This window comes from Entelurus aequoreus, linkage group LG07 (genome assembly GCF_033978785.1).
Source record: "Entelurus aequoreus isolate RoL-2023_Sb linkage group LG07, RoL_Eaeq_v1.1, whole genome shotgun sequence".
Lineage (NCBI taxonomy): Eukaryota > Metazoa > Chordata > Actinopteri > Syngnathiformes > Syngnathidae > Entelurus > Entelurus aequoreus.
Window position 1 is genome coordinate 37329018 of NC_084737.1, and position 23830 is coordinate 37352847.

Here is a 23830-nt window from a genome sequence, read left to right on the forward strand (position 1 = left end):
ATTGAATCACTTCTTTATTTTTCAACAAGTTTTTGGTTATTTTTATATCTTTTTTTCCAAATAGTTCAAGAAAGACCACAACAAATGAGCAATATTTTGCACTATTATACAATTTATTAAATCAGAAACTGATGACAAAGTGCTGTATTTCACTTCTTTATCTCTTTTTTTCAACCAAAAATGCTTTGCTCTGATTAGGGGGTACTTGAATTAAAAAAATGTTCACAGGGGGTACATCATTGAAAAAATGTTGAGAACCACTGATGTACTGGATTGATATTTTTGGCATCCTAGCACACAAAGAGGGAATCAATAGAACACCGCCTTAATATTCACAAGAAAGTACATTAAAGCGCCCGTTGTTATCTCGCAGTAGGCTAATACTAGCTAATGCTAACTTCCGGTGGTTGCGCGCGCCTCTTGGCAACGGAAGCCGAGCTCCACTAGAGCCGAGACGCACTTCCGCAACCGAAGCTAAATAACTTTTAAACGAAAATGCCTGTCTGCTGCGTGCTGGGGTGCAAAAACAGACAACAATCCGGCAAGAAACTAAAATTTTACCGAATACCAACAGAATACAGACCGTTTCAGGCTAACCGACGTCGTTTGTGGCTAAAAGTGATCAAGCAACTGAATGGCAGCACAGAGGAGCTCAAAGAAAATGCTCGAATTTGTGGCGCCCATTTCCTATCAGGTACGCGCATTACTTGTTTAATTTATTGTATTTCCAAAAGAGTCGTGGATGATGATGACAAAATGCGTGTGATTTGCAGGGGAAGCATCCATGGACCACGACAGTCCAGACTTTGTGCCTTCTGTGTTTACATGCATGAAGCAGAGCCCGCGCCCCAAGAACCAAAGCACAAGCACAAGGCAAGAACAATACAGTTGTTGATTAAATCATAAATACTTACTGGATGTAGAAATAATGGGGTTATATTTGTAATCTTGTCGACGTTCACTCAGCGGGTGCTAACGTTTAAATATCACAGTTCACTAGTTAAAGCCTGACTACAGTGTTATTATGTCAGTGCAGTGTTTGAAAATTCTCACAAAAGTTACAGCTATTTAGATAAAACATTTGTATTTATGTCTAGAGATGTTGCATGTTTTTTAAATCAGTGGATCAAAAGACAGGTCCCCCTTAACAGTTTTTAAGTTCCCCTATTTATTATTATGGTTGATTTTTTTAAGAGATCATCCATCCATCCATTTTCTACCGCTTGTCCCTTTTGGGGTCACGGGAGGTGCTGGAGCCCATCTCAGCTGCATTCGGGCGGTAAGCGGGTACACCCTGGACAAGTCGCCACCTCAACACAGATCGACAGACAACATTCACACTCACATTCACACACTAGGGACAATTTAGTGTTGCCAATCAACCTATCACCAGGTGCATTATCAGTTGAGGTGTATTTGACACAAACCAGCACTAACCCAGGATTTTCACTGGATGAGTAACGGCTGCGGACTCTTTATGTTTCCATTCAGATAGGCACGGCGCCACCATGACAGTGCCGTACCGCATCCCTGAGCTTCTATTTCTTTTGGTCGCTTATGTGGGACTGGACATCATGAACAAACACAAAATAAATTAGCCATATTACTTTCAAAATAAAATACTCCGCGTTCAAGGTGGCTTGTAATATATACTTTGAAACGCTCTAATGTTCTGGGACGGACTTTGAAGTCAACTTAGATAAGGACATGCTGATTTTGGAGGTCCAAAAATCAAATAATCATATTACAGGCATATCCTGGAAAGCTATATGGGGGCCTGTGTCAAATACCAGCTGATATGGGGGCCTGGGAAGCAAGGGAGTGTTTAGTGGGAGTTGAATGAGATGTGTGCGTGCGTACGTTCATACAAGGCTCGCTAGGGACGATACTGTTGTGTTGTTCAGTAAATAGAAAAGTAAAGTAGTCGTTATGCAAGGCAAAACTGTCATCTTCTCTATGAGTCAAGTCAGGGCCTGCACAGATGCCTGCCTGTGAGTATTGATGGACGGCGATGCTCGAGATGTTCCGCAGTGTTGCTGTTCAGCAGCCGTTACGTATCGCAACTAACGATTATTTTGATAGTCGATAAGTCATCGACTATCTGAATGATTAGTCGACTACAGTTACTAAAGCTTACACATTTAATTTTCCTTCGACTTCTAAATACAGCTTAAGTTACTATAGGCATGTGCTTATAAATGATAAATGATAAATGGGTTATACTTGTATAGCGCTTTTCTACCTTCAAGGTACTCAAAGCGCTTTGACAGTATTTCCACATTTACCCATTCACACACTGATGGCGGGAGCTGCCATGCAAGGCGCTAACCAGCAGCCATCAGAGGCAAAGGGTGAAGTGTCTTGCCCAAGGACACAACGGACGTGACTAGGAAGGCAGAAGGTGGGAATTGAACCCCAGTAACCAGCAACACTCCGATTGCTGGCACAGCCACTATCAACTTCGCCACGCCGTCCCTTATGTTATGAACAACAAAGATGACTAATTCATGTATAAAAATTAAAATCACTATTACAATGTAGTCCACCCAGAAAGGAAACGGCAAAGTGCTAAAAAAAATAAAAATAACCATATATATGTATTAAATCAGTTAAAATAGCAGCAATGAAAACAAACAAACAACAAAACACAAAATCTAACTTCCTCAAAAAGAAAAGCATTTTGTGATGTTTAAAAACCTGCACATTGGTATATTGACTATTGATTAACTCCTGGCAGTTTTAGCACTCTAATAGTCTCAGCGTGTAGAATTGCATCTTTAATAATTCTTAAAATATTAGCTATTTAATAGATTGTATGTTTAATCTTATTGCACCTCCGCATTAGTGCCTGTCTGTCTGTATGTGTACGTTTGTGCACGCTTCGCATTTGTTAAAGTGCATTTTTTTACACAATTGCAAATTTAGGCTGCTTCAAAATGTACTTTAATTGATGTAGACAAAGTTTAGCTGGCTGACTTTGGCTAAAATGATAGTTAAAGTTATTTTTTTACACAGCTTCGGCTCACACTTGTTAGCTAGCTAGCAAAGTACAACCTGACACTCTTTCCATGGCTGAGACCATGTCCTCCCTCCAGATGTCTGACGTCGTGCCTTCGCTTTAAATGCTCGCTTATCACAGATTAGGGCTGCACGATTTTGAGGGAAAAAAACATAATTGCGATTTTTCTCTCTAAAATTGCGGTTTGATTTGCTATTTTTATATTTTATACATAAAACTGTGACATGTTACTTTTAGACTGCCAACATATTCTTGTCTCAAAGTGCCACACATTAGAACAATATGCAATAATTTACTTAAAAAAATATTTGGCTTTATGGAGACAGACTCAAAGTGTTGGTCTACATAATGTGCGTAAACTGAATAAATAATAAATAAAAAACTATACAGTGATGATAAGGTAATGTAATCATAATATATAATAATAATGCAAGTAACCATTTAAAAGAATGTAATAAATGTTTATTCCTCCTTATTGTAGGATAGTTTACCATTGTACTGTAATTGGAAGGTAAATAACTTTTTATACTAAATAAATACACAAACAAAAATTTAATGGACTCATTTTGTTAAACTTAATAAATATTGAACATATTAAAGTGCATTTTTTTCCCCATTTAAAAAATTGAGGTCTGAAGTCATCTTTTTGTCTATTGCTATCATGTGATCACAGTGGCATTTTCGCTTGTTCGTCCATGTTAATGGGCTCATTTCGCTCATCCTATTTGAGGCTGAAATATTCCCAAAACAGGACCTTTAGCTTTATAATCTTATTTTTTTCTCTTAATTTTGTGTTGCTTTGCGGCGAGTCGCGAAGCTCTCTGTACTGTAAGTGTGTTCGCGGCAGCGCCCTGCTCTCGTCAACTTCATTACTTACTCTGATCAAATTCATTACTTCCAAACTTAGTTTCAAATATGTAGTAGATTTCAGCACTAACAGGTTATTAGAATGTCTATTTTCATCCATTAATTTCTTTATTCAATGTTTAATTTATTATTATGCATTAATTAATTCTTATTCTTAACAGGGGAACCATGATTCTCTTTACAAAGCAAGTAAAAGTATTTCAAAGATATTATTCCTACTTAATAGTTATGATAGTTAATTAAGGATTTATCAGGATTGGTGTATTAGTTTAGTTTTTAAATACAATTTAATATGGCAGTCAGCAATCAGCTTTGCTCATATGACCACTGGCTGGAGAAAATCCAGATGATGTTCCAGGAACGTAGACATCTTCTTTGTCTTTCTTTTTAAATTAAATAAAGCAACATCACAAAGTACTACTCAGATATTAGTTTTAAAGATGTTTTAATGTACGGCGTGGCGAAGTTGGTAGAGTGGCCGTACCAGCAATCAGAGTGTTGCTGGTTACAGGGGTTCAATCCCCACCTTCTACCATCCTAGTCACGTCCGTTGTGTCCTTGGGCAAGACACTTCACCCTTGCTCCTGATGGCTGCTGGTTAGCGCCTTGCATGGCAGCTCCCGCCATCAGTGTGTGAATGTGTGTGTGAATGGATGAATGTGGAAATACTGTCAAAGCGCTTTGAGTACCTTGAAGGTAGAAAAGCGCTATACAAGTATAACCCATTTATCATTTATAATGTAATTGTGAATAGAAATGTTTTCTACAAAAGGCCTGCCTATTTTTTTTTTTTATTAATTTTTATTAATCCCTTAGCTCTACAATGTAGCAGTTGAATATGTTTTTAGAATTATTTTGTAAATGGTTGTACTTTGAAATGTAATTGTTAATATAATGTGGAATATAATTTAAGATAACAATATATTCCCCTATTTTGTAATACATGTATTTGCAATTAAGGTAATAAACTAATCACAACAGCGGTAGTTTGAACACAATGTTTATTATTTATGCAAGTCAAAATTATATTTGACAATACAATACAATAAGACATACATTAAGACTTGAGTCAACTTATTTAGGTCAAAAAGAGAAAAGAAAAAGATGTAAGGCTTTATGTCCACACGCTAAAAAATGCTCCATGCATTAAGTTGGTTGCACAGCCAGGATTTGAGGCTCTCTCTGGGTAACAAAAGGAAGAAAATCTCGCTCAAAATTACAAAAGTCAACGTCTAGTATTTTAACACAAATTTAGGTTACTCATGTCACTCCAAGCTTGTCTGATGTTAAAGGTTTTAAATAAATAAATGCAACTATACTTACATTTTAAAGTTGCTCTTTTCTCTCTTCGTAGACAGGTAACAAAGTATTGTTCCATATGGAGTTTAACCAAATATCACTACTATCCATCCATCCATCCATTTTCTACCGCTTATTCCCTTCGGGGTCGCGGGGGGCGCTGGAGCCTATCTCAGCTACAATCGGGCGGAAGGCGGGGTACACCCTGGACAAGTCGCCACCTCATTGCAGGGCCAACACAGATAGACAGACAACATTCACACTCACATTCACACTATATCGAGAAAAACATGGATAGTTTAAAAATGCATATTTAATTTATGTACCGCTTGTAATACATTCTCAAAGTATGTCTTGGATAACACAAAGATATCATGTAACTTAAACTTGATTTAGACCCCTACGGTCCTGTCGTCTTCTTTTACGGTGTTTTACCTGCAAGCCCAAGTCTAGTAAAACTGCTTCCGGGTAAACTTGTTGTAAGCCCCGCCCAAAGGTTTCCAATGTAGTAAGTCCCCAGGAAATGGTGACTTGAGTCAGTCCTTGGAAAATTCAGTGGGACCCAACAAAAAGAGGCTGTTTGCAACATTTACACAGATGCCCAAAGACCGCTAACTTTCCGAAGTATTTTAAGCATTATATCCCAACCACTAATGGCTTTTAGCGTGTAATGACGTGACTGCAAATGTGTGACATGCGCATTTTCTTTGTGTGTTGCTCGCTAATGATAGCAATCTGGATAGTTAATGTTAGCTATCAGTGAATATATATTTTATCATGACAACAACATGACTGATAATTGTCAGTTGCTTCTCTTGGCTCTATGTAGGGGAAGGAGGGGGAAGAGCCCCCTGAAATAAATGTCTTGCCCCCTCAAATCTAAATGTTTGAAGTTGAGAAAGTACATTTTAATATACCAACAAAATGTATATATTACAAATTGACAAAATTATCCGCAATTGCGCAGAAATCCACTGAAAAAGGGACTCACTACAACACTCGTATGATATCATCATCCCTCTTTTCTGCCCATTACCTGTGTCAGGCTCCGCGAGTCCGCGCGCACAGGTTTCCAGTGTCGATGAATTAAAAACAAGACGAAAAGTTGTCAGAAACCAAATGCAATCCTATTTAATTTTGTCTTGTAAATGAATGGGACAAGTTTGGGATTTATCCAATCAGTCCTTCAATAGCGTACAGTATGACAGAGGGTGGGAGTTAGCGACGATGGTGGGCCAATCAGATACTTTTCATTTTGAGATGAGGAAATTCAAGTTGAATGTCTCACCGGCGGCGCCAAAACAAAAATGCTTTGCTTACTGACCGTTAATAAACAATGTGAACTTCCTCACTCTGCAAGTGTTTACATGCTTATTGGTCAGAGAACACAATTAAATGCATAGAATCTAAAAGAACACAGGGAACGGTTGGCTCCCTGTTAGTTGTTATATTAAAACACAACTTGAAAAAAGCATTACTATGTCTAGAGTTTAGGCAGTGCTGTTAAAGGCCTACTGAAATGAATTTTTTAAATTTAAACGGGGATAGCAGATCCATTCTATGTGTCATACTTGATCATTTCGCGATATTGCCATATTTTGGCTGAAAGGATTTAGTATAGAACAACGACGATAAAGTTCGCAACTTTTGGTCGCTGATAAAAAAAAAAGCCTTGCCTGTACCGGAAGTAGCGTGACGTGGCAGGTTGAAAGGCTCCTCACATTTCCCCATTGTTTTCAATGCAGCGAGAGCGATTCGGACCGAGAAAGCGACGATTACCCCATTAATTTGAGTGAGGATGAAAGATTCGTGGATGAGGAACAGTAGAGTGAAGGACTAGACTGCAGTGCAGGACGTATCTTTTTTCGCTCTGACCGTAACTTAGGTACAAGCTGGCTCATTGGATTCCACACTTTCTCCTTTTTCTATTGTGGATCACGGATTTGTATTTTAAACCACCTCGGATACTATATCCTCTTGAAAATGAGAGTCGAGAACGCGAAATGGACATTCACAGTGACTTTTATCTCCACGACAATACATCGGTGAAGCACTTTAGCTACGTAGCTAACGTGATAGCATCGTGCTTAACTGCATATAGAAACAAAAGAAATAAGCCCCTGACTGGAAGGTTGGACAGAAAATCAACAATACTATTAAACCATGGACATGTAACTACACGGTTAATGATTTCCAGCCTGGCGAAGGTTAACAATGCTGTTGCTAACGACGCCATTGAAGCTAACTTAGCAACGGGACCTCACAGAGCTATGCTAAAAACATTAGCTATCCACCTACGCCAGCCAGCCCTCATCTGCTCATCAACACCCGTGCTCACCTGCGTTCCAGCGATCGACTGAAGGACGAAGGACTTCACCCGATCATCCGTGCGGTCGGTGGCTAGCGCATCTGCTATCCAAGTCAAAGTCCTCCTGGTTGTGTTGCTACAGCCAGCCGCTAATACACCGATCCCACCTACAACTTTCTTCTTTGCAGTCTTCATTGATCATTAAACAAATTGCAAAAGATTCACCAACACAGATGTCCAGAATACTGTGGAATTTTGAGATGAAAACAGAGCTTTTATGTATTGGATTCAATGGTGTCCAAATACTTCCGTTTCAATGATTGACGTCACGCGCATACGTCATCATACATATACGTTTTCAACCGGAAGTTTAGCGGGAAATTTAAAATTGCACTTTATAAGTTAACCCGGCCGTAATGGCATGTGTTGCAATGTTAAGATTTCATCATTGATGTATAAACTATCAGACTGCGTGGTCGGTAGTAGTGGGTTTCAGTAGGCCTTTAAGTTTCTATGTCTAAATGAGACTATGTCTACATTAAGCCGGATAACCCTTTAAAGGAATAATTATTTAGCCCAAGCCCCGTTTCAGCCACACTAAACTATCGTTTAAGGTCTCCCTCCTCGGACAATTTTTTACACGGGTAAGTGTGCCGTGTATTTCTTGAATCTCCGGCTCTTAGCTTTGTATGGACTCATTGATTATTTACCAACTGAGTTCGGAGAGGATGTGACGCCAGAAAGACCGCGCCCCACACAGGAAGAGACGTCAGAAAGAACGCGCCACAGCCAGCTTCATAATAAAGCGGTTTCATAACTCGGAGCTAACCACTGGAAATATGGAGCGAGTCATCCAGACATGCCCGTGTTTCTCCTTCCGTCTGTACAGACGCTTGTGGAAATCACACATGACTACCTGATACCTGTATAAGTTATTGTCCGGCATGTATGTCGCGGACTCTACGTCTAGGTCCAGAATATATATAGTCACCAAAAACGAATGGCCAATGAAGGTGAAGGCAAAAGAGTGTGGAGTGTCCTGACCAGATATCTTGATCCCGAGATTGATTGTTGTAAAATGTTCTTTGTCACATTGTGTACTTTCACGTGTTTATTAAAGATTTGATTAATTTATGATGTCTCAGGTGGGATTCACTACCATATATACCAGCAGGAGCTTAGGCTCGATTCCAATACCCTTCCTCACCCTTGTTTTTTCCCTCCCTCTTTGGTTTTGCGCGTTCACGTCAATCAAGAGGCGTTCGAATTATCCGTCAGGTAGAGGGGAAGGGCGTAGTACTCCCCTCGAAGCAAAGTGAGTAAACAAACATCTGTCCCATCTGTCTTACGCCACTGCTGGCAAAGGGGAAGGGTTGATGACGTAGTGAGACTTGATCGGCGTTCGTATGCATAGGGGCGTATTTGCAAAACTTCACCATGGCACTAGATCAGTGGTTCTTTACCTTGTTGGAGGTACCGAACCCCACCAGTTTCATATGCACCTTCACCAAACCCTTCTTTAGTGAAAAATAAAATGTTTTTTTTTTTCAAATTCAAGACAAAGTTATGTTTTTTTTTACTGGTGCACAAAATGAACCGTGCATGAACATCACTGTGTTCAAAGAACAACACAAACACAGTGCATGAACTCACAAAAATTACACACCTGCAAATCACATGGAAAATTAGAGGGAAAATTGTTTGGGGGTATCCATAATACGCCAATAGGGAGAAGTTTTTATTTACACGATGAGTTGGGTGTGTCTTGACCTCAGCGGCGGAGGCTCTGCCGAACCCCTGAGGCCGACTCACCGAACCCCTAGGGTTCGATCCAACCCAGGTTAAGAACTACTGCACTAGATGCAAGAGCCAAGGGGGTGGGTCGAGTAGTAGGGGGGAAGGGGAAGTGGGCGAATAAGTAGAGCATGCTTAGCAGCTTTATGTATGCCCCAAAAGTAAAGAGGATACATTTTACCAAGGTATGCCTATAGGCTACTGTCTCAAATATTTCAGATTGCCATATAACTTGGTACATATAGTCCACAATATGCAAACACAAATGAGGAATTTTTTTATCATGTGATTTGGCTGTCTCCATACGTTTCACATTGCCATGTTGTGAAAAGGAAATTCGCAAGTTTATCGTCAGAGAAAAAAATCTTCTCCGCCTTCAATCGTCTCCATCTTTCAAAGGCATCCCAGATACTGTATAAATCCTCCTTTTGTTCCTGGCTTTGTCATGAATACGTTGAGAATCGTAACTACGCCTTTTAGATTTACTAAGGTCTGACATGTTCAGTAACTTAAGTAACTGGCAACCTGGATGTGACACACTCACAGACTTTCTAATTGGTCGAACAGCAGAGGGCAGGACATCGAAATGATAACAATAACAAGATTTCTGGGCTGTAAATCTAATTTTGAAATGAGCATATCCCGGCTGCACTACTGTTATCAGTTATAGAGGTATTTGAAAATAACATGATTTATTAATGCATTTTGACATATCAGGGCCATTTAATGATGACTTGACATGAAATTATTACATATGGCTCCTTTAAATTACTAACATTTTCCGCTATTTTTACACTTTTTTCTCTAATTCCACAGCCCTACACCTTAGTCATATAACTTGGTATGTCAAACATGCTAAGTGTTAGCATGCTAACTGTTCGCATGCTAACATTTTTACACATGCTAAGTGTTAGCATTTTTATGTTAGCTTTCTAATGTTTTATGCTAGCTCTGTAGCTCATTTTATACGATTACACCTAAAACACACAAATTCAGACACTCGGCGTCATCTTAAAAGTACGGCGGCTTACGGCGACCCCCTGGCCAGAGGTCCAGGGCACAGATAGAAGGCCCATCAAAATTTCCGCGGGAATTTTCTAGTTATGTATTATCATTTCATTAGTGGTTAATTTGGACTCAAAAAAGTAATGGCAATAATATCGGTTATCGGCAATAAGTTGAAGTCAATGTATCGTCAGGCAAAATTTGTTATCGGCCAAGACCTAAGTGCAGTCCCCCCATCCCAAAGATGAATAATTTCATAATCGATTATGTACAAAATCCATAGTCTTTGCCTGTGTGTACTTTGATATACAGTACTGTGTTAACCAGAGTTACAAGCACCGATTTTATATACTATGGTTTGATGACAGAAATTCTAAGCATTCATACTTATTTCATTTAATAATTGTGTTATCATTACACGTTTCCTGGTCCATCTTGCAATAATGACTAATAAGGATGATATTGTTAACTGTATATTTACTAAAAGCAATTTTCTTATATTCCTATTTTTTCAAGGATTTTGGGGCGTAGAGGAAGAAGCCAGCGTCACCAAGCAGAAAATATAATAGAGTCAGAGGAAATGCCAACCAAAGCTGATGAGCCTGAGATTCAGGGGTCCTCTTCTGACATTGTCCCAATGGAAATGAATGGAAGTGAACCTTATGAGCCTGAGATTCAGGAGTCCTCTTCTGACCATGTCTCACTGGAAATGAATGGAAGTGAACCTTCAGAAGAGATCCAGTCACCATCAAACACAAAATGTTCAAAGGTCAATCTTTTTATATTTATTAATGATTTAAATATTTTACAAAAAACCTCCAAAGTTGACTGCTGGGAATGTAAATCCACTTTCTTCATGGTACTTTCTAGTGGATAGTCTTCATCTACTCCATTATCCTTTTAGAAAAAGTGTCGCAAAAAAAAAACTTGTAGGAAAAAAAAATTTAAAAAGTGAAATGCAGATGTATAGTTAATAGGGGTGTAACAATTGATCGATTTATATTCCTAAATTTCAAGTATACCAATCTGTGCAAATTGGCCATCCGGAAGATAGGTATCGATCCAACATTGATTTAAACGGCAATATATTGATTTTATAGATACTAGAAAAAAGAAAACACTAGATTTAAGAACGGCAGACTTTATATAAAGCATAGCACTTTTAATGATATTGACATTAACGTTAAGTCTGTCTGCCCATCTGTGGTGTCATCAAAACAAAAATGGTGGATACCTACGGTGGTCGATAAAAGGTCATGGCAAATGCAAACGCAACAAGACAATACCATCAATTACAACACAAAAACTTCCAGCTGCAGCATGATTGCAAAAGCCACAACAAATAAAAACGACACAGCGGAATAATATAAAGCCACAACTTAACTTTAAACCACAAAGGATTCGACAGACAAAACGGAAGCGACAGTGGAGCAAGTTCACCAACACACAGGTTAAGACGGAAGGTTAAAAACAGTGTAATGGACATACTATACATATATGTTAGTATTATTGAAAAATTTAAAAAATAGAAAAGAAAAAGTTATTTATGATTGAAAAAGTTGTCACACTTTACTTACTTTTCGAACATCCTTGGCCATTTGGTTCTTGTTTCGCCGAAACTTGTCCGCTGTCACTACTTTTATGTATTTATGTGTTTAATTTGGTGGTTGCAGAGGCAAAAATAGGAGTTTGGGGAAGCCATGGAGAACGGCTTTGAAGCGGTTCTGGGCCACCATCTGTTGCCTCATTGCCTCAAGAGGGGGAAGCAGTGCACTGTCAACACTGTGTATAGTGGGGACGGTGTGCTGCTAATGTCGACTTGGGATGTTGTGGATTGGTGGAAGGAATACTTTGAAGACCTCCTCAATCCCACCTACACGTCTTCCAATGAGGAAGCAGTGCCTGGGGACTCAGTGGCTGGCTGTCCTATTTCTGGGTCTGAGGTTGCCGAGGTAGTTAAGAACTTCCTCGGTGGCAGGTCCCCTTTGGTAGATGAGATTCCCCTTAAGGCTCTGGATGCTGTGGGGCTGTCGTGGTTGACAAGACTCTGCAGCATTGCGTGGACATCAGGGGCGGTGCTTCTGGATTGGCAGACTGGGGTGGTAGTTCCTCTATTTAACAAGGGGGGATCGTAGGGTGTGTTCCAACTATTGTGGATCACACTCCTCAGCCTTCCCGGTAAGGTCTATTCAGGTGTACTGGGGAGGAGGCTACGCCGAATAGTAGAATCTCAGATTCAGGAAGAGCAGTGTGGTTTTTGTCTTGGTCGTGGAACAGTGGACCAGCTCTATACTCTCGGCAGGATCCTTGAGGGGGCATGAGAGTTTGCCCAACAAGTCTACATGTGTTTTGTGGACTTGGAGAAGGCATTTGACCTTGTCCCTTGGGAAGTCCTGTGGAGAGTGCTCATAGAGCAGTGGTTCTTAACCTGGGGTCGATTGAACCCTAGGGGTTCGTGAGTCGGCCTCAGGGGTTCTGCGGAGGTCAAAACACACCTGACTCATCGTGTAAATACAAACTTCTCCCTATCTGCGTATTACGGATACGGCAACAGCTGACTGATTTGCAGGTGCGTAATTTGTTGTGAGTTTATGCACTGTGTTGGTTTTGTTGTTTGAACAAGGTGATGTTCATGCACGGTTCATTTTATGCACCAGTAAAAAAAACATGGTAACACTTTAGTACGGGGAACATATTCACCATTAATTACTTGCTTATTAACATGCAAATTAGTAACATATTGGCTCATAACTAGTCCATTATTAAGTACTTATTAATGCCTTATTCGGCATGGCCTTATTATAACCCTAACCCTCTAACCCTGACCCTAACCATAACCAAATAACTCTAAATTAAGTCTTTATTACTAAGAATATGTTCCCCTACTCCAAATAACTCTAAATTAAGTCTTTGTTACTTAGAATATGTTCCCCATACTAAAGTGTTACCAAAAACATATAACTTTGTCTTGAAATCACCAAAATGATTCCCGGGCGCGGTGCCGCTGCTGCCCACTGCTCCCCAAGGGGATGGGACAAATGCAGAGGACAAATTTCGCCACATCTAGTGTGTGTGTGTGACAATCATTGGTACTTTAATCTTTAATCCTAATTTGAATTTTTTTTTTTTTTAAATTTTTCACTGAAGAAGGGTTCGGTGAATGCGCATATGAAACTGGTGGGGTTCGGTACCTCCAACAAGGTTAAGAACCACTGTCATAGAGTATGGGGTATAAGTGGCGGTCCGCTCCCTGTATGATCAGTGTCAGAGCTTGGTCCTTGGTCCACATTGCCGGCAGTAAGTCGGACCTGTTTCCAGTGAAAGTTGGACTCCGCCAGGGCTGCTCTTCGTCACTGATTCTGTTTACAACTTTTATGGACAGAATTTGTAGGCGCAGTCAGGGCGTTGAGGGGATCCGGTTTGGTGGCTGCAAGATTAGGCCTCTGCTTTTTGAGGATGATGTCGTCCTGCTGACTTCATTGGGCCAGGATCTTCAACTCTTACTTCATCAGTTCGCAGCTGAGTGTGAAGCGACTGGGATGAAAATCAGCACTTGCAAGTCCGAGTATATGGTTTTCGCCCGGAAAAGGGTGGTGTTCAAGTACCTCGGGGTCTTGTTTACGAGTGAGGGAAGATTGGATCGTGAAGGCAAAGCTCTCAATTTACCGGTCGATCTACAAAACCCGTCTCCATATGAGTTGGGGAATTGTGTTAGATGTAAATATAAACGGAATACAATGATTTGCAAATCCTTTTCAACCCATATTCAATTGAGTGCACTACAAGACAAAATATTTGATGTTCAAATTCATAAACTTTATTTTTTTTTTGCAAATAATGATTAACTTAGAATTTCATGGCTGCAACACGTGCCAAAGTAGTTGGGAAAGGGCATGTTCACCACTGTGTTACATGGCCTTTCCTTTTAACAACACTCAGTAAACGTTTGGGAACTGAGGAGACACATTTTTTAAGCTTCTCAGGTGGAATTCTTTCCCATTCTTGCTTGATGTACAGCTTAAGTTGTTCAACAGTCTGGTGGTCTCTGTTGTGGTAATTTAGGCTTCATAATGTGCCACACATTTTCAATGGGAGACAGGTCTGGACTACAGGCAGGCCAGTCTAGTACCCGCACTCTTTTACTATGAAGCCACGTTGATGTAACACGTGGCTTGGCATTGTCTTGCTGAAATAAGCAGGGGCGTCCATGGTAACGTTGCTTGGATGGCAACATATGTTGCTCCAAAACCTGTATGTACCTTTTCAGCATTAATGGCGCCTTCACAGATATGTAAGTTACCCATGTCTTAAACATTAATACACCCCCATACCATCACAGATGCTGGCTTTTCAACTTTGCGTCTATAACAATCCGGATGGTTCTTTTCCTCTTTGGTCCGGAGGACACGACGTCCACAGTTTCCAAAAACAATTTGAAATGTGGACTCGTCAGACCACAGAACACTTTTCCACTTTGTATCAGTCCATCTTAGATGAGCTCAGGCCCAGCGAAGCCGACTGCGTTTCTGGGTGTTGTTGATAAACAGTTTTCACCTTGCATAGGAGAGTTTTTACAGATGTAGCGACCAACTGTAGTTACTGACAGTGGGTTTCTGAAGTGTTTCTGAGCCCATGTGGTGATATCCTTTACACACTGATGTCGCTTGTTGATGCAGTACAGCCTGAGGGATCGAAGGTCACAGGCTTAGCTGTTTACGTGCAGTGATTTCTCCAGATTCTATGAACCCTTTGATAAAATTATGGACCGTAGACGGTGAAATCCCTAAATTCCTTGCAATAGCTGGTTGAGAAAGGTTTTTCTTAAAGGCCTACTGAAACCCACTACTACCGACCACACAGTCTGATAGTTGATATATCAATGATGAAATCTTAACATTGCAACACATGCCAATACGGCCGGGTTAACTTATAAAGTGCAATTTTAAATTTCCCGCTAAACTTCCGGTTGAAAACGTCTATGTATGATGACGTATGCGCGTGACGTCAATAGTTAAACGGAAGTATTCGGACACCATTGAATCCAATACAAAAAAGCTCTGTTTTCATCTCAAAATTCCACAGTATTCTGGACATCTGTGTTGGTGAATCTTTTGCAATTTGTTTAATGAACAAAGGAGACTGCAAAGAAGAAAGTTGTAGGTGGGATCGGTGTATTAGTGGCTGGCTGTAGCAACACAACCAGGAGGACTTTGACTTGGATAGCAGACACGCTAGCCGCCGACCGCACGGATGATCGGGTGAAGTCTTTCGTCCTTCCGTCGATCGCTGGAACGCAGGTGAGCACGGGTGTTGATGAGCAGATGAGGGCTGGCTGGCGTAGGTAGAGCGCTAATGTTTTTATCATAGCTCAGTGAGGTCCCGTTGCTAAGTTAGTTTCAATGGCGTCGTTAGCAACAGCATTGTTAAGCTTCGCCAAGCTGGAAAGCATTAACCGTGTATTTACAGGTCCATGGTTTAATAGTATTGTTGATTTTCTGTCTATCCTTCCAGTCAGGGGTTTATTTATTTTGTTTCTATCTGCATTTAAGCACGATGCTATCACGTTAGCTCCGTAGCTAAAGAGCTTCGCCCATGTATTGTCGTGGAGATAAAAGTCACTGTGAATGTCCATTTCGCGTTCTCGACTCTCATTTTCAAGAGGATATAGTATCCGAGGTGGTTTAAAATACAAATCTGTGATCCACAATAGAAAAAGGAGAAAGTGTGGAATCCAATTAACCCTTGTACCTAAGTTACGGTCAGAGCGAAAAAAGATACGTCCTGCACTGCACTCTAGTCCTTCACTCTCACGTTCCTCATCCACGAATCTTTCATCCTCGCTCAAATTAATGGGGTAATCGTCGCTTTCTCGGTCCGAATCGCTCTCGCTGCATTGTAAACAATGGGGAAATGTGAGGAGTCCTTCAGCCTGTGACGTCACGGCAAGGCTTTTTTTTTATCAGCGATCAAAAGTTGCAAACTTTATCGTCAATGTTCTCTACTAAATCCTTTCAGCAAAAATATGGCAATATCGCGAAATGATCAAGTATGACACATAGAATGGATCTGCTATCCCCGTTTAAATAAAACAATTTCATTTCAGTAGGCCTTTAAACTGTTCAACAATTTGCTCACGCATTTGTTGACAAAGTGGTGACCCTCGCCCCATCCTTGTTTGTGAATGACTGAGCATTTCATGGAATCTACTTTTATACCCAATCATGGCACCCACCTGTTCCCAATTTGCATGTTCACCTGTGGGATGTTCCAAATAAGTGTTTGATGAGCATTCCTCAACTTTAGCAGTATTTATTGCCACCTTTCCCAACTTCTTTGTCACGTGTTGCTGGCATCAAATTCTAAAGTTAATGATTATTTGCAAAAAAAAATGTTTCATCAGTTTGAACATCAAATATGTTGTCTTTGTAGCATATTCAACTGAATATGGGTTGAAAATGATTTGCAAATCATTGTATTCCGTTTATATTTACATCTAACACAATTTCCGAACTCATATGGAAACGGGGTTTGTACGTTCCTATCCACACCTATGGTAATGAGCTTTGGGTTATAACCGAAAGGACAAGATCGCGGGTACAAGTGGTTGAAATGAGTTTCCTCTGTCGGGTGGCAGGGCTCTCCCTTAGAGATAGGGTAAGAAGCTCTGTCATTCGCAAGGAGCTCAAAGTAAAGCTGTTACTCGTCCACATCGAGAGGAGACAGATGAGGTGGTTTGGGCATCTGGTCAGAATGCCCCCCCCAAAGCCTCTCTGGGGAGGTGTTTAGGGCACGTCCGACTGGTAGGAGACCACAGGGAAGACCCAGGACACAGTGGAGAAACTGTTTCCCAGTTGGCCTGTGGAAACGATTCCAATATTGATTTTTGCAAACGTCATTTCAGAGTTTTTGGTCATGATGTAAAAAAAAAAATGTGGTTAAAACATCAAATAAACGCAGAGAAAGGTTGCTGCTATGTTAAGCCTGTCGCTCTCGTCAAGTGGATCCAAGTCAACAACACAATCAAGTTTGCAGGACCCTGTTATTGAAGTTCGTATGAATTCAAATTGTTTATGGTTTATTTTCTTTTTTTACTATACAAAACCCAAAACCAGTTAAGTTGGCACGTTGTGTAATTCGTAAATAAAAACAGAATACAATAATTTGCAAATCCTTTTCAACTAATTTTCAATTGAATAGCCTGCAAAGACAAGCTATTTAATGTTCCAACTGAGAAACTTTTTTTTTTTTTTCAAATAATCATTAACTTACAATTTAATGGCAGCAACACATTGCAAAAAAGTTGGCACAGGGGCATTTCTACTTGTGTGTTACATGGCCTTTCCTTTCAACGACACTCAGTAAACGTTTGGGAACTGAGGAGACCAATTTTTGAAGCTTTTCAGGTGGAAATATTTCCCATTCATGCTTGATGTACAGCTTAAGTTGTTCAACAGTCCGAGGTATCCTTTGTGGTATTTTAGGCTTCATATTACGCCACACATTTTCAATGGAGGCAGGTCAGGACTACAGGCAGGCCAGTCTAGTACCCGCACTCTTTTACTATGAAGCCACGCTGTTGTAACACGTGGCTTGGCATTGTCTTGCTGAAATAAGCAGGGGCATCCATGATAACGTTACTTGGATGGCAACATATGTTGCTCTAAAACCTGTATGTACCTTTCATAATTAATGGTGCCTTTACAGAAGTGTAAGTTACTCATGCCTTGGGCACTAATACACCCCCATACCATCACAGATGCTGGCTTTTGAACTATGCGCCTACCACAAAATTGCAAGAATCTGAAATAATTCCACCTAAAAAGCTTTAAAAATTGGTCTCCTTAGTTCCCAAACGTTTACTGAGTGTTGTTAAAAGGAAAGGCCATGCAACACAGTGGTAAACATGCTCCTGTGCCAACTCTTTTGTAATGTGTTGCTGCCATTAAATTCTAAGTTAATGATTTAAAAATAACATTTAGTTTCTCAGTTGAACATTAAATATATTGTCTTTGCAGTGTACTCAACTGAATATAAGTTTAAAAGGATTTGCAAATTATTGTTTTCTGTTTTTATTTACGATTTACACATTGTGCCAACTTCACTGATTTTGGGTTTTGTAGAAGGAAGAGTGTTTGACCAAATAGCTTGAAAAGTCTCCTTCAGTGATGATGACTCTTAAATTCCGAAAAAAACATTCCTTTTTAAGAGTGTGTGACATTCAGCAATTTTTTCGATGATACCTGTCTTGTATAGTCGCCACTAAACCTTTAAAATATTTTGACACCTGTGCTGCGAAAGTTAAAGAAACAGTAGCCATATTGAATGTGGTTGCAACCCAGCATTTAACCCATTTTAATCTTTCTTGATCCATGCCCTACTCTGCACGTTTTTTATTTTAAATATGTTGATGTAGTCCTGTTAATTATTTTTGTCCTGCTATTTACTGTTTAGTGTGTTAAAATGACTGCTGGGAAACAGTTAAATATTTCAATTGATAAAAATGTCACTCACTGTGACACACACTGTGTTTGTGTTTTGCAGGCTGAACAAACACTGACTGAAGAGACTGACACTGAAATGAAAGAAATTACCTCAACGCCTCTCATGAAAAATCCATCATGCATTTTGAAACTTGAAAAAAATAGTCCTGTAGTCCTCCTTAAGCGCATACTTACTCCACTTGTGCATGAAGAAGAAAAAGAAGATGATGAAGAAGAAGAAGAAGAAGATGATGATGATGATGAAAGCTCCTCTTCTAGTAATTTTCAAGAGACATGCCCCTGTAGTCCTTTGGCACCGCCAGATGCGCCTTCCTTTCCGTGCAACATGTGTGATCGAACTTTCACGGACAACCATCACCTGAAGCGGCATAAACTGCTTCACGTCAAAGATGGCAGAAAGTGTCCAACATGTGGTGTACTTTTCTGTCAACTTCACAGACACACATTGTTCGTACCACGGCTTGAAGAGTCCTCAAGTGAGTCTGAGGAAGATTCTTCCGTCAGTGAGTTGGAGGATGTACCTGAACCAACGGAGACTGTGGATGAGGCCGAAGACTTTAAGAGTTACTGGGAATTTATTCCCCTGTTAAAAAACAATCTTTCCATCAGTGAAGCCCACGCACCAATATCAGACGCAGAAATGTTTATTGAAATGCCGCTAGAAAACATCTGTGTTCCCTGTCCAGTTTTGCCAGAAGCCAATCCCTCTGACAACAACACTACCAAACTACCAGAACCCGAAGCCTTTGTGGAACCTTGTTTACCTCCACCCAAGAAGCTTCCCCCTGCCCTACAGTTGTTTTCGCATCAGTTCCTCACCTCAGCATTTTTCCAAGTTAAAAGAAACTATAAGTATATTTTTAGCAAGAAAATGGATGACTTTTCCACGGTTCGTTTAGAAAATAATCCCTGTGAGACAGAGCTGGACCTTTCGTCATATCATATGCTAATTGATGGGAGTGTTAAAAAGATGCCAACTGCTTTCGACCTGCAGATTGTGATCTAACCAAAACACTGAGTGACAAATTTGAGCTCTTTTTACTGGAATGTATTTGACAAATGTCACAAGTATTACAAACCTGCTGCTTTTTTTTATTATTAAACTGACTCACCTCTAATGCTGTTATTTTTTTTATACCCAAAGTCCCTACCACCTATTCATATGTGATCAGACGGAATGTATTTACTGTACATCCTAGTAAATAATTCGGTTTGTAACGGTGCACAACTTATAACATTTGGACCAGGGCCGGCCCGTGGCATAGGCCGTATAGGCAAATGCTAAGGGTGCCGTCCATCAGGGGGCGCCACGCCAGTGCCACAAATGTTGGAGAAAAACAAAAAAAAAGTTGGTACTATTATTTCTAGATACAAAAAATAATCCCACGTTAATTAAAATGCAAAGTAATGCCTATTTAATAGAAATATTATTTATTACAACATTACGCCCCCCCATTCCCCCCGCACGGTGCACCCCCTCCCTTCCCGTATCATATTCTTACCACATCAAAAAATCAACTCAAGATGTCAAAACGGCCAAAACTGTCAGGTGCCCAGGGAAGAAAAAAGAGATAAGAAGAGGAGGAGAAACGAGAAAAAGACAGAGGTAGCAGGTAGGTAACGTTAGCCTACATGAAATTATTTGTCTGTTACAGAATGTGATAGTAACCTGGCTTTAGCATTAAGCTAATGTTACATGATTCGGCAATTGCTAATCAATAAATAACTAGTTCTGTTTTAACGTCGGGTTAATATTGTGGAGGGGGCTAAATTGTTATGGAAAATAATAATGTAACGTTAGGTAATTACAGTACTCCCACCTTACATTCCTCAGGGACATTTGTATTAGATCTTTTAAGCAGGTGTTTTTGTTTACATTGTTATTGCCTTCTGGTTAGCTAATGTTTGCCCTGCAGGTAATAGTCACTTCTCCACCCCTTTATATATTAGGTATAGTTGTAAGCCTAGTTGTTAAAGTGCACATAATGTTAATTAAGCAATATCACATGAGAGGGAATGCTGTTTTTTAATTTGAGCACTGCTGTGATTCGGTTAAAGATAATCATAACATAACATTCTCATATAGTATGTTAATTTGCTTTCTTTAAGTACAAAAAAAGGTCAAAGACAAAGCTATTCGGTTTCTTGTGAGTATATACACTTCACTGCCGATGTGGGGGGGGGGGGGGGGTATGCCACCTAAAATATTGCCTAGGGCGCCAGATTGGTTAGGGCCAGGCCTGATTTGGACAACGCTATAGAGCTCTGGCACATGGCGTCACACACAGGGCTGCCTTAACCTAGGGGGTGAGGGGGCGTCCTGAGGTTGAGGGTTTTTTTCCCCCCTCACCCCACAACCTCAAAAAAACCCCACCTTTCTGCCCCCTGTTCTAAAAACACAGTTTTTTCAACAAAACAGCAGCAATGCAAAAATTAATCCATTCTAAAAAATATTTGCGTTCATGAATACATCTCTGCGATGAGCACATGCACGTCTATGCGAGTGTAACAGAGGCCAACCAACTTCCAAGAGAAGAATGCTGTCGGTCCGGGAAATTGCCTGTGCTTTTAGCTCAGTAGTCAAGACGCTCGCATCTCACACCGGCAACCTGGGTTCGTACCCCGCTAGGAGCAGTGAAAATCGGTGGTCCCTGATTTGAGTGGGGGCTCCTTGGCATCAGCCCATGCAGGTAAGCCCGCGCATTTAGGTGTCATGGTCACACGTCCCAGCATGCAACCCACGAAAACAAACGCCATATTGAAATGCAAGCAACAAACACGAGTGAGATCTTTATCAGTTGTTCAGACTATGATGGATAAAAAGATAGATTCTTTGTATAATTAAATACACTGTAAAAAAAAAGTCTGTCAATTTTACTGTAAAATACCAGCAGCTGTGGTTGCCAGGAATTCACCGTAAAAAATAGTCACGATGAATAGAACATCACGGTATGCTGATGTTGAATCCGTTAAGTTTACAGTTGATAACTGTTTTTGCTTACGGTAAATTACTATGATAAAAACTGATATATTGTTGACCTGTTTACAAAAAAACTATAGAATTTACGGTAAAATACTCGCAGCCGTGGTTTCCAGGAATTTACCTTAAAACAAATTAGGGCCAATTTTAGTGTTGCCAATCAGCCCAGAGAGAACCCACGCAGTTAGGGGAGAACATGGAAACTCCACACAGGATGACCCTTAGCCTGGGAATTGAACCCAGGACCTTCTCACTGTGAGGTACAAGCGCTACCCACTGGCTCGTCACCAATAGTAGTAACCGCAAAACACCTGTTTTTGAGACACTTGAGCGGTAGATGAGGATTTTAACTTGAAAGTATTTGCACAACCTTTCCACTGGACAACTCACATCAAGTTCCTTCAAGTGAGCTATTAGAAATGAGCCTCAAGACACGGCAGCACAGTGACACACGGTGCTTAGCGCTTGTGCCTCACAGTGAGAAGTTCCTGGGTTTGATTACCGGGCTAGGGGTATCCGTGTTCAGTTTGCATGTTCTCCCCGTGACTGCATGGGTCTCTCTGGGTACTGCTGTTTCCTCCCACCTCTGAAGACATGCACCTGGGGAAAGGCTGATTGGCAACACTAAAATTGACCCTAATCTGTTTTACGTTGAACATCAACATATCCCAATGTTCAACATCAACATATCCCAATGTTACATCGTGACTGTATTTTTTACGGTGACTTCCTGGCAACTACAGCTGCCGATATTTTAATGAAAATAATGCTTTTTTTTTTTTTTTTTCTAACAGTGTACAACAAAATTGTATATAAAGCACAGGATAAAATGGGAGAGCATTTTACTGTATTCCCAAAGATTTGGAAATATGTCAGAAGTGTGCTACAGCCATTACAAATGTGAGAAGTGATCCAAATGATGGAATTTAATACAACAGCTGAATAAACTGCACTGTCATACTGTCTCATCTCTCTTTACCAAAATATGAACATCACCGCATGATGCTGTAAAATTCTGCATTGCTGCAACTAACGATTATTTTGATATTCAATCAGTCAGCGATGATTTTTTTTCCATTAGTCAACTAGTCAAACTATTATTGCTTATGATCTGCTGGACACGTTTGAGTTTGACGTTGAGTCAGCGACACAATTTTAACTCACTTTTAAAACATACTCAATTGCAACAAAGAAAAAGAACATTGCTGAGAAACGAATGGTTTTACGATAATACACCAAGTATTTAACCAATCGAATCCAATATGTCCTGTAAACATGACTAAGAGCAAAAATAGTTTTTAGCCTACACAAAAGTGTAAACATGAATATTTCCTGGGGTCTATAAATACAATTTCTATAAGCGACGAATTGATTGTTTTAATCGACGTTGTCGATTATGTATACTAGTCGTTGCAGCCCCACTGTAAACTACAACCACGATGACATACATAATAAATACCTCACTAACTGACTTATTACTTATCAGGTATGTATGTGAGCAAACAACATATAACTTGTGAGGCAAAATCAAGTGTAAGTCGAATATGTATTTCTACAGATGCCAGGTCCAGATGAGTCTTAACAGTTCTCATCACGCTGTATACATCCTATTGGTGGGAAAGAGCGAGAAACGCAGTAACTGAGCTGCGATTGGCTGAAAACTCTGTCACTCAAAGATAAGAGCAGCGCTGATTGGCTGGCAAGTCTAGCCGAGCTCGCTGATTGGTCTCTAAATCCGCGTGGCAGCGAGGATGGCTGGAGCTGACGCTGTGTGACAATGGGAGTCATCGAGTTAAGCAACATCTGTGCCAAGTAAACACAATAAGACGCTCGCCAAAGTGACTCTACACGGGCGGGAAAGCAGCTTTTGCGAGTAACAAGAAGGAGGAAGGCTGCTGTTTAACAAAGGGTAAGCTTTCTTCTGACAAGCGCGGCGACCGGTTAGCTGCTCCTGGCGCAGCGGGCTGCTGGCTTCGACGCTCAAGTAGACAAGAAGCTATTGAGCGTAAATGTTGGCTAGGTCTTCGCCAGCTTCCTTCAATAAACCCCACACATTT

At 40.4% G+C, this 23830-nt stretch overlaps 2 protein-coding genes across 2 annotated transcripts in view; both read left to right on the forward strand.

Moving 5' to 3' along the window:
- Positions 1 to 400: 400 nt before the first annotated feature.
- On the forward strand, positions 401 to 19911 carry LOC133653059 (uncharacterized). Its single transcript, XM_062052070.1, has 4 exons — positions 401 to 694; positions 774 to 873; positions 10809 to 11061; positions 18834 to 19911. Exons 1-4 carry the CDS (start codon positions 496 to 498, stop codon positions 19797 to 19799), a joined length of 1518 nt encoding a protein of 505 aa, XP_061908054.1. The 5' UTR covers positions 401 to 495; the 3' UTR covers positions 19800 to 19911.
- A 378-nt stretch (positions 19912 to 20289) lies between these two features.
- The window catches only part of LOC133653781 (protein-serine O-palmitoleoyltransferase porcupine-like), a 35515-nt gene continuing 31974 nt past the window's right edge, over positions 20290 to 23830 (forward strand). The window contains exons 1-2 of the mRNA XM_062053466.1: positions 20290 to 20406; positions 23332 to 23682. The gene's annotated coding sequence lies outside the window, so the exon portion shown is untranslated. The remainder of the gene's footprint in view (positions 20407 to 23331; positions 23683 to 23830) is intronic.

Coding starts and splice junctions, on each gene's coding strand:
- LOC133653059 (XM_062052070.1), top strand. CDS start 496: ATGCCTGTCTGCTGCGTGCTGGGGTGCAAAAACAGACAACAATCCGGC. Junction 695..773: donor TGGCGCCCATTTCCTATCAG/GTACGCGCATTA, acceptor TGTGATTTGCAG/GGGAAGCATCCATGGACCAC. Junction 874..10,808: donor AACCAAAGCACAAGCACAAG/GCAAGAACAATA, acceptor TATTTTTTCAAG/GATTTTGGGGCGTAGAGGAA.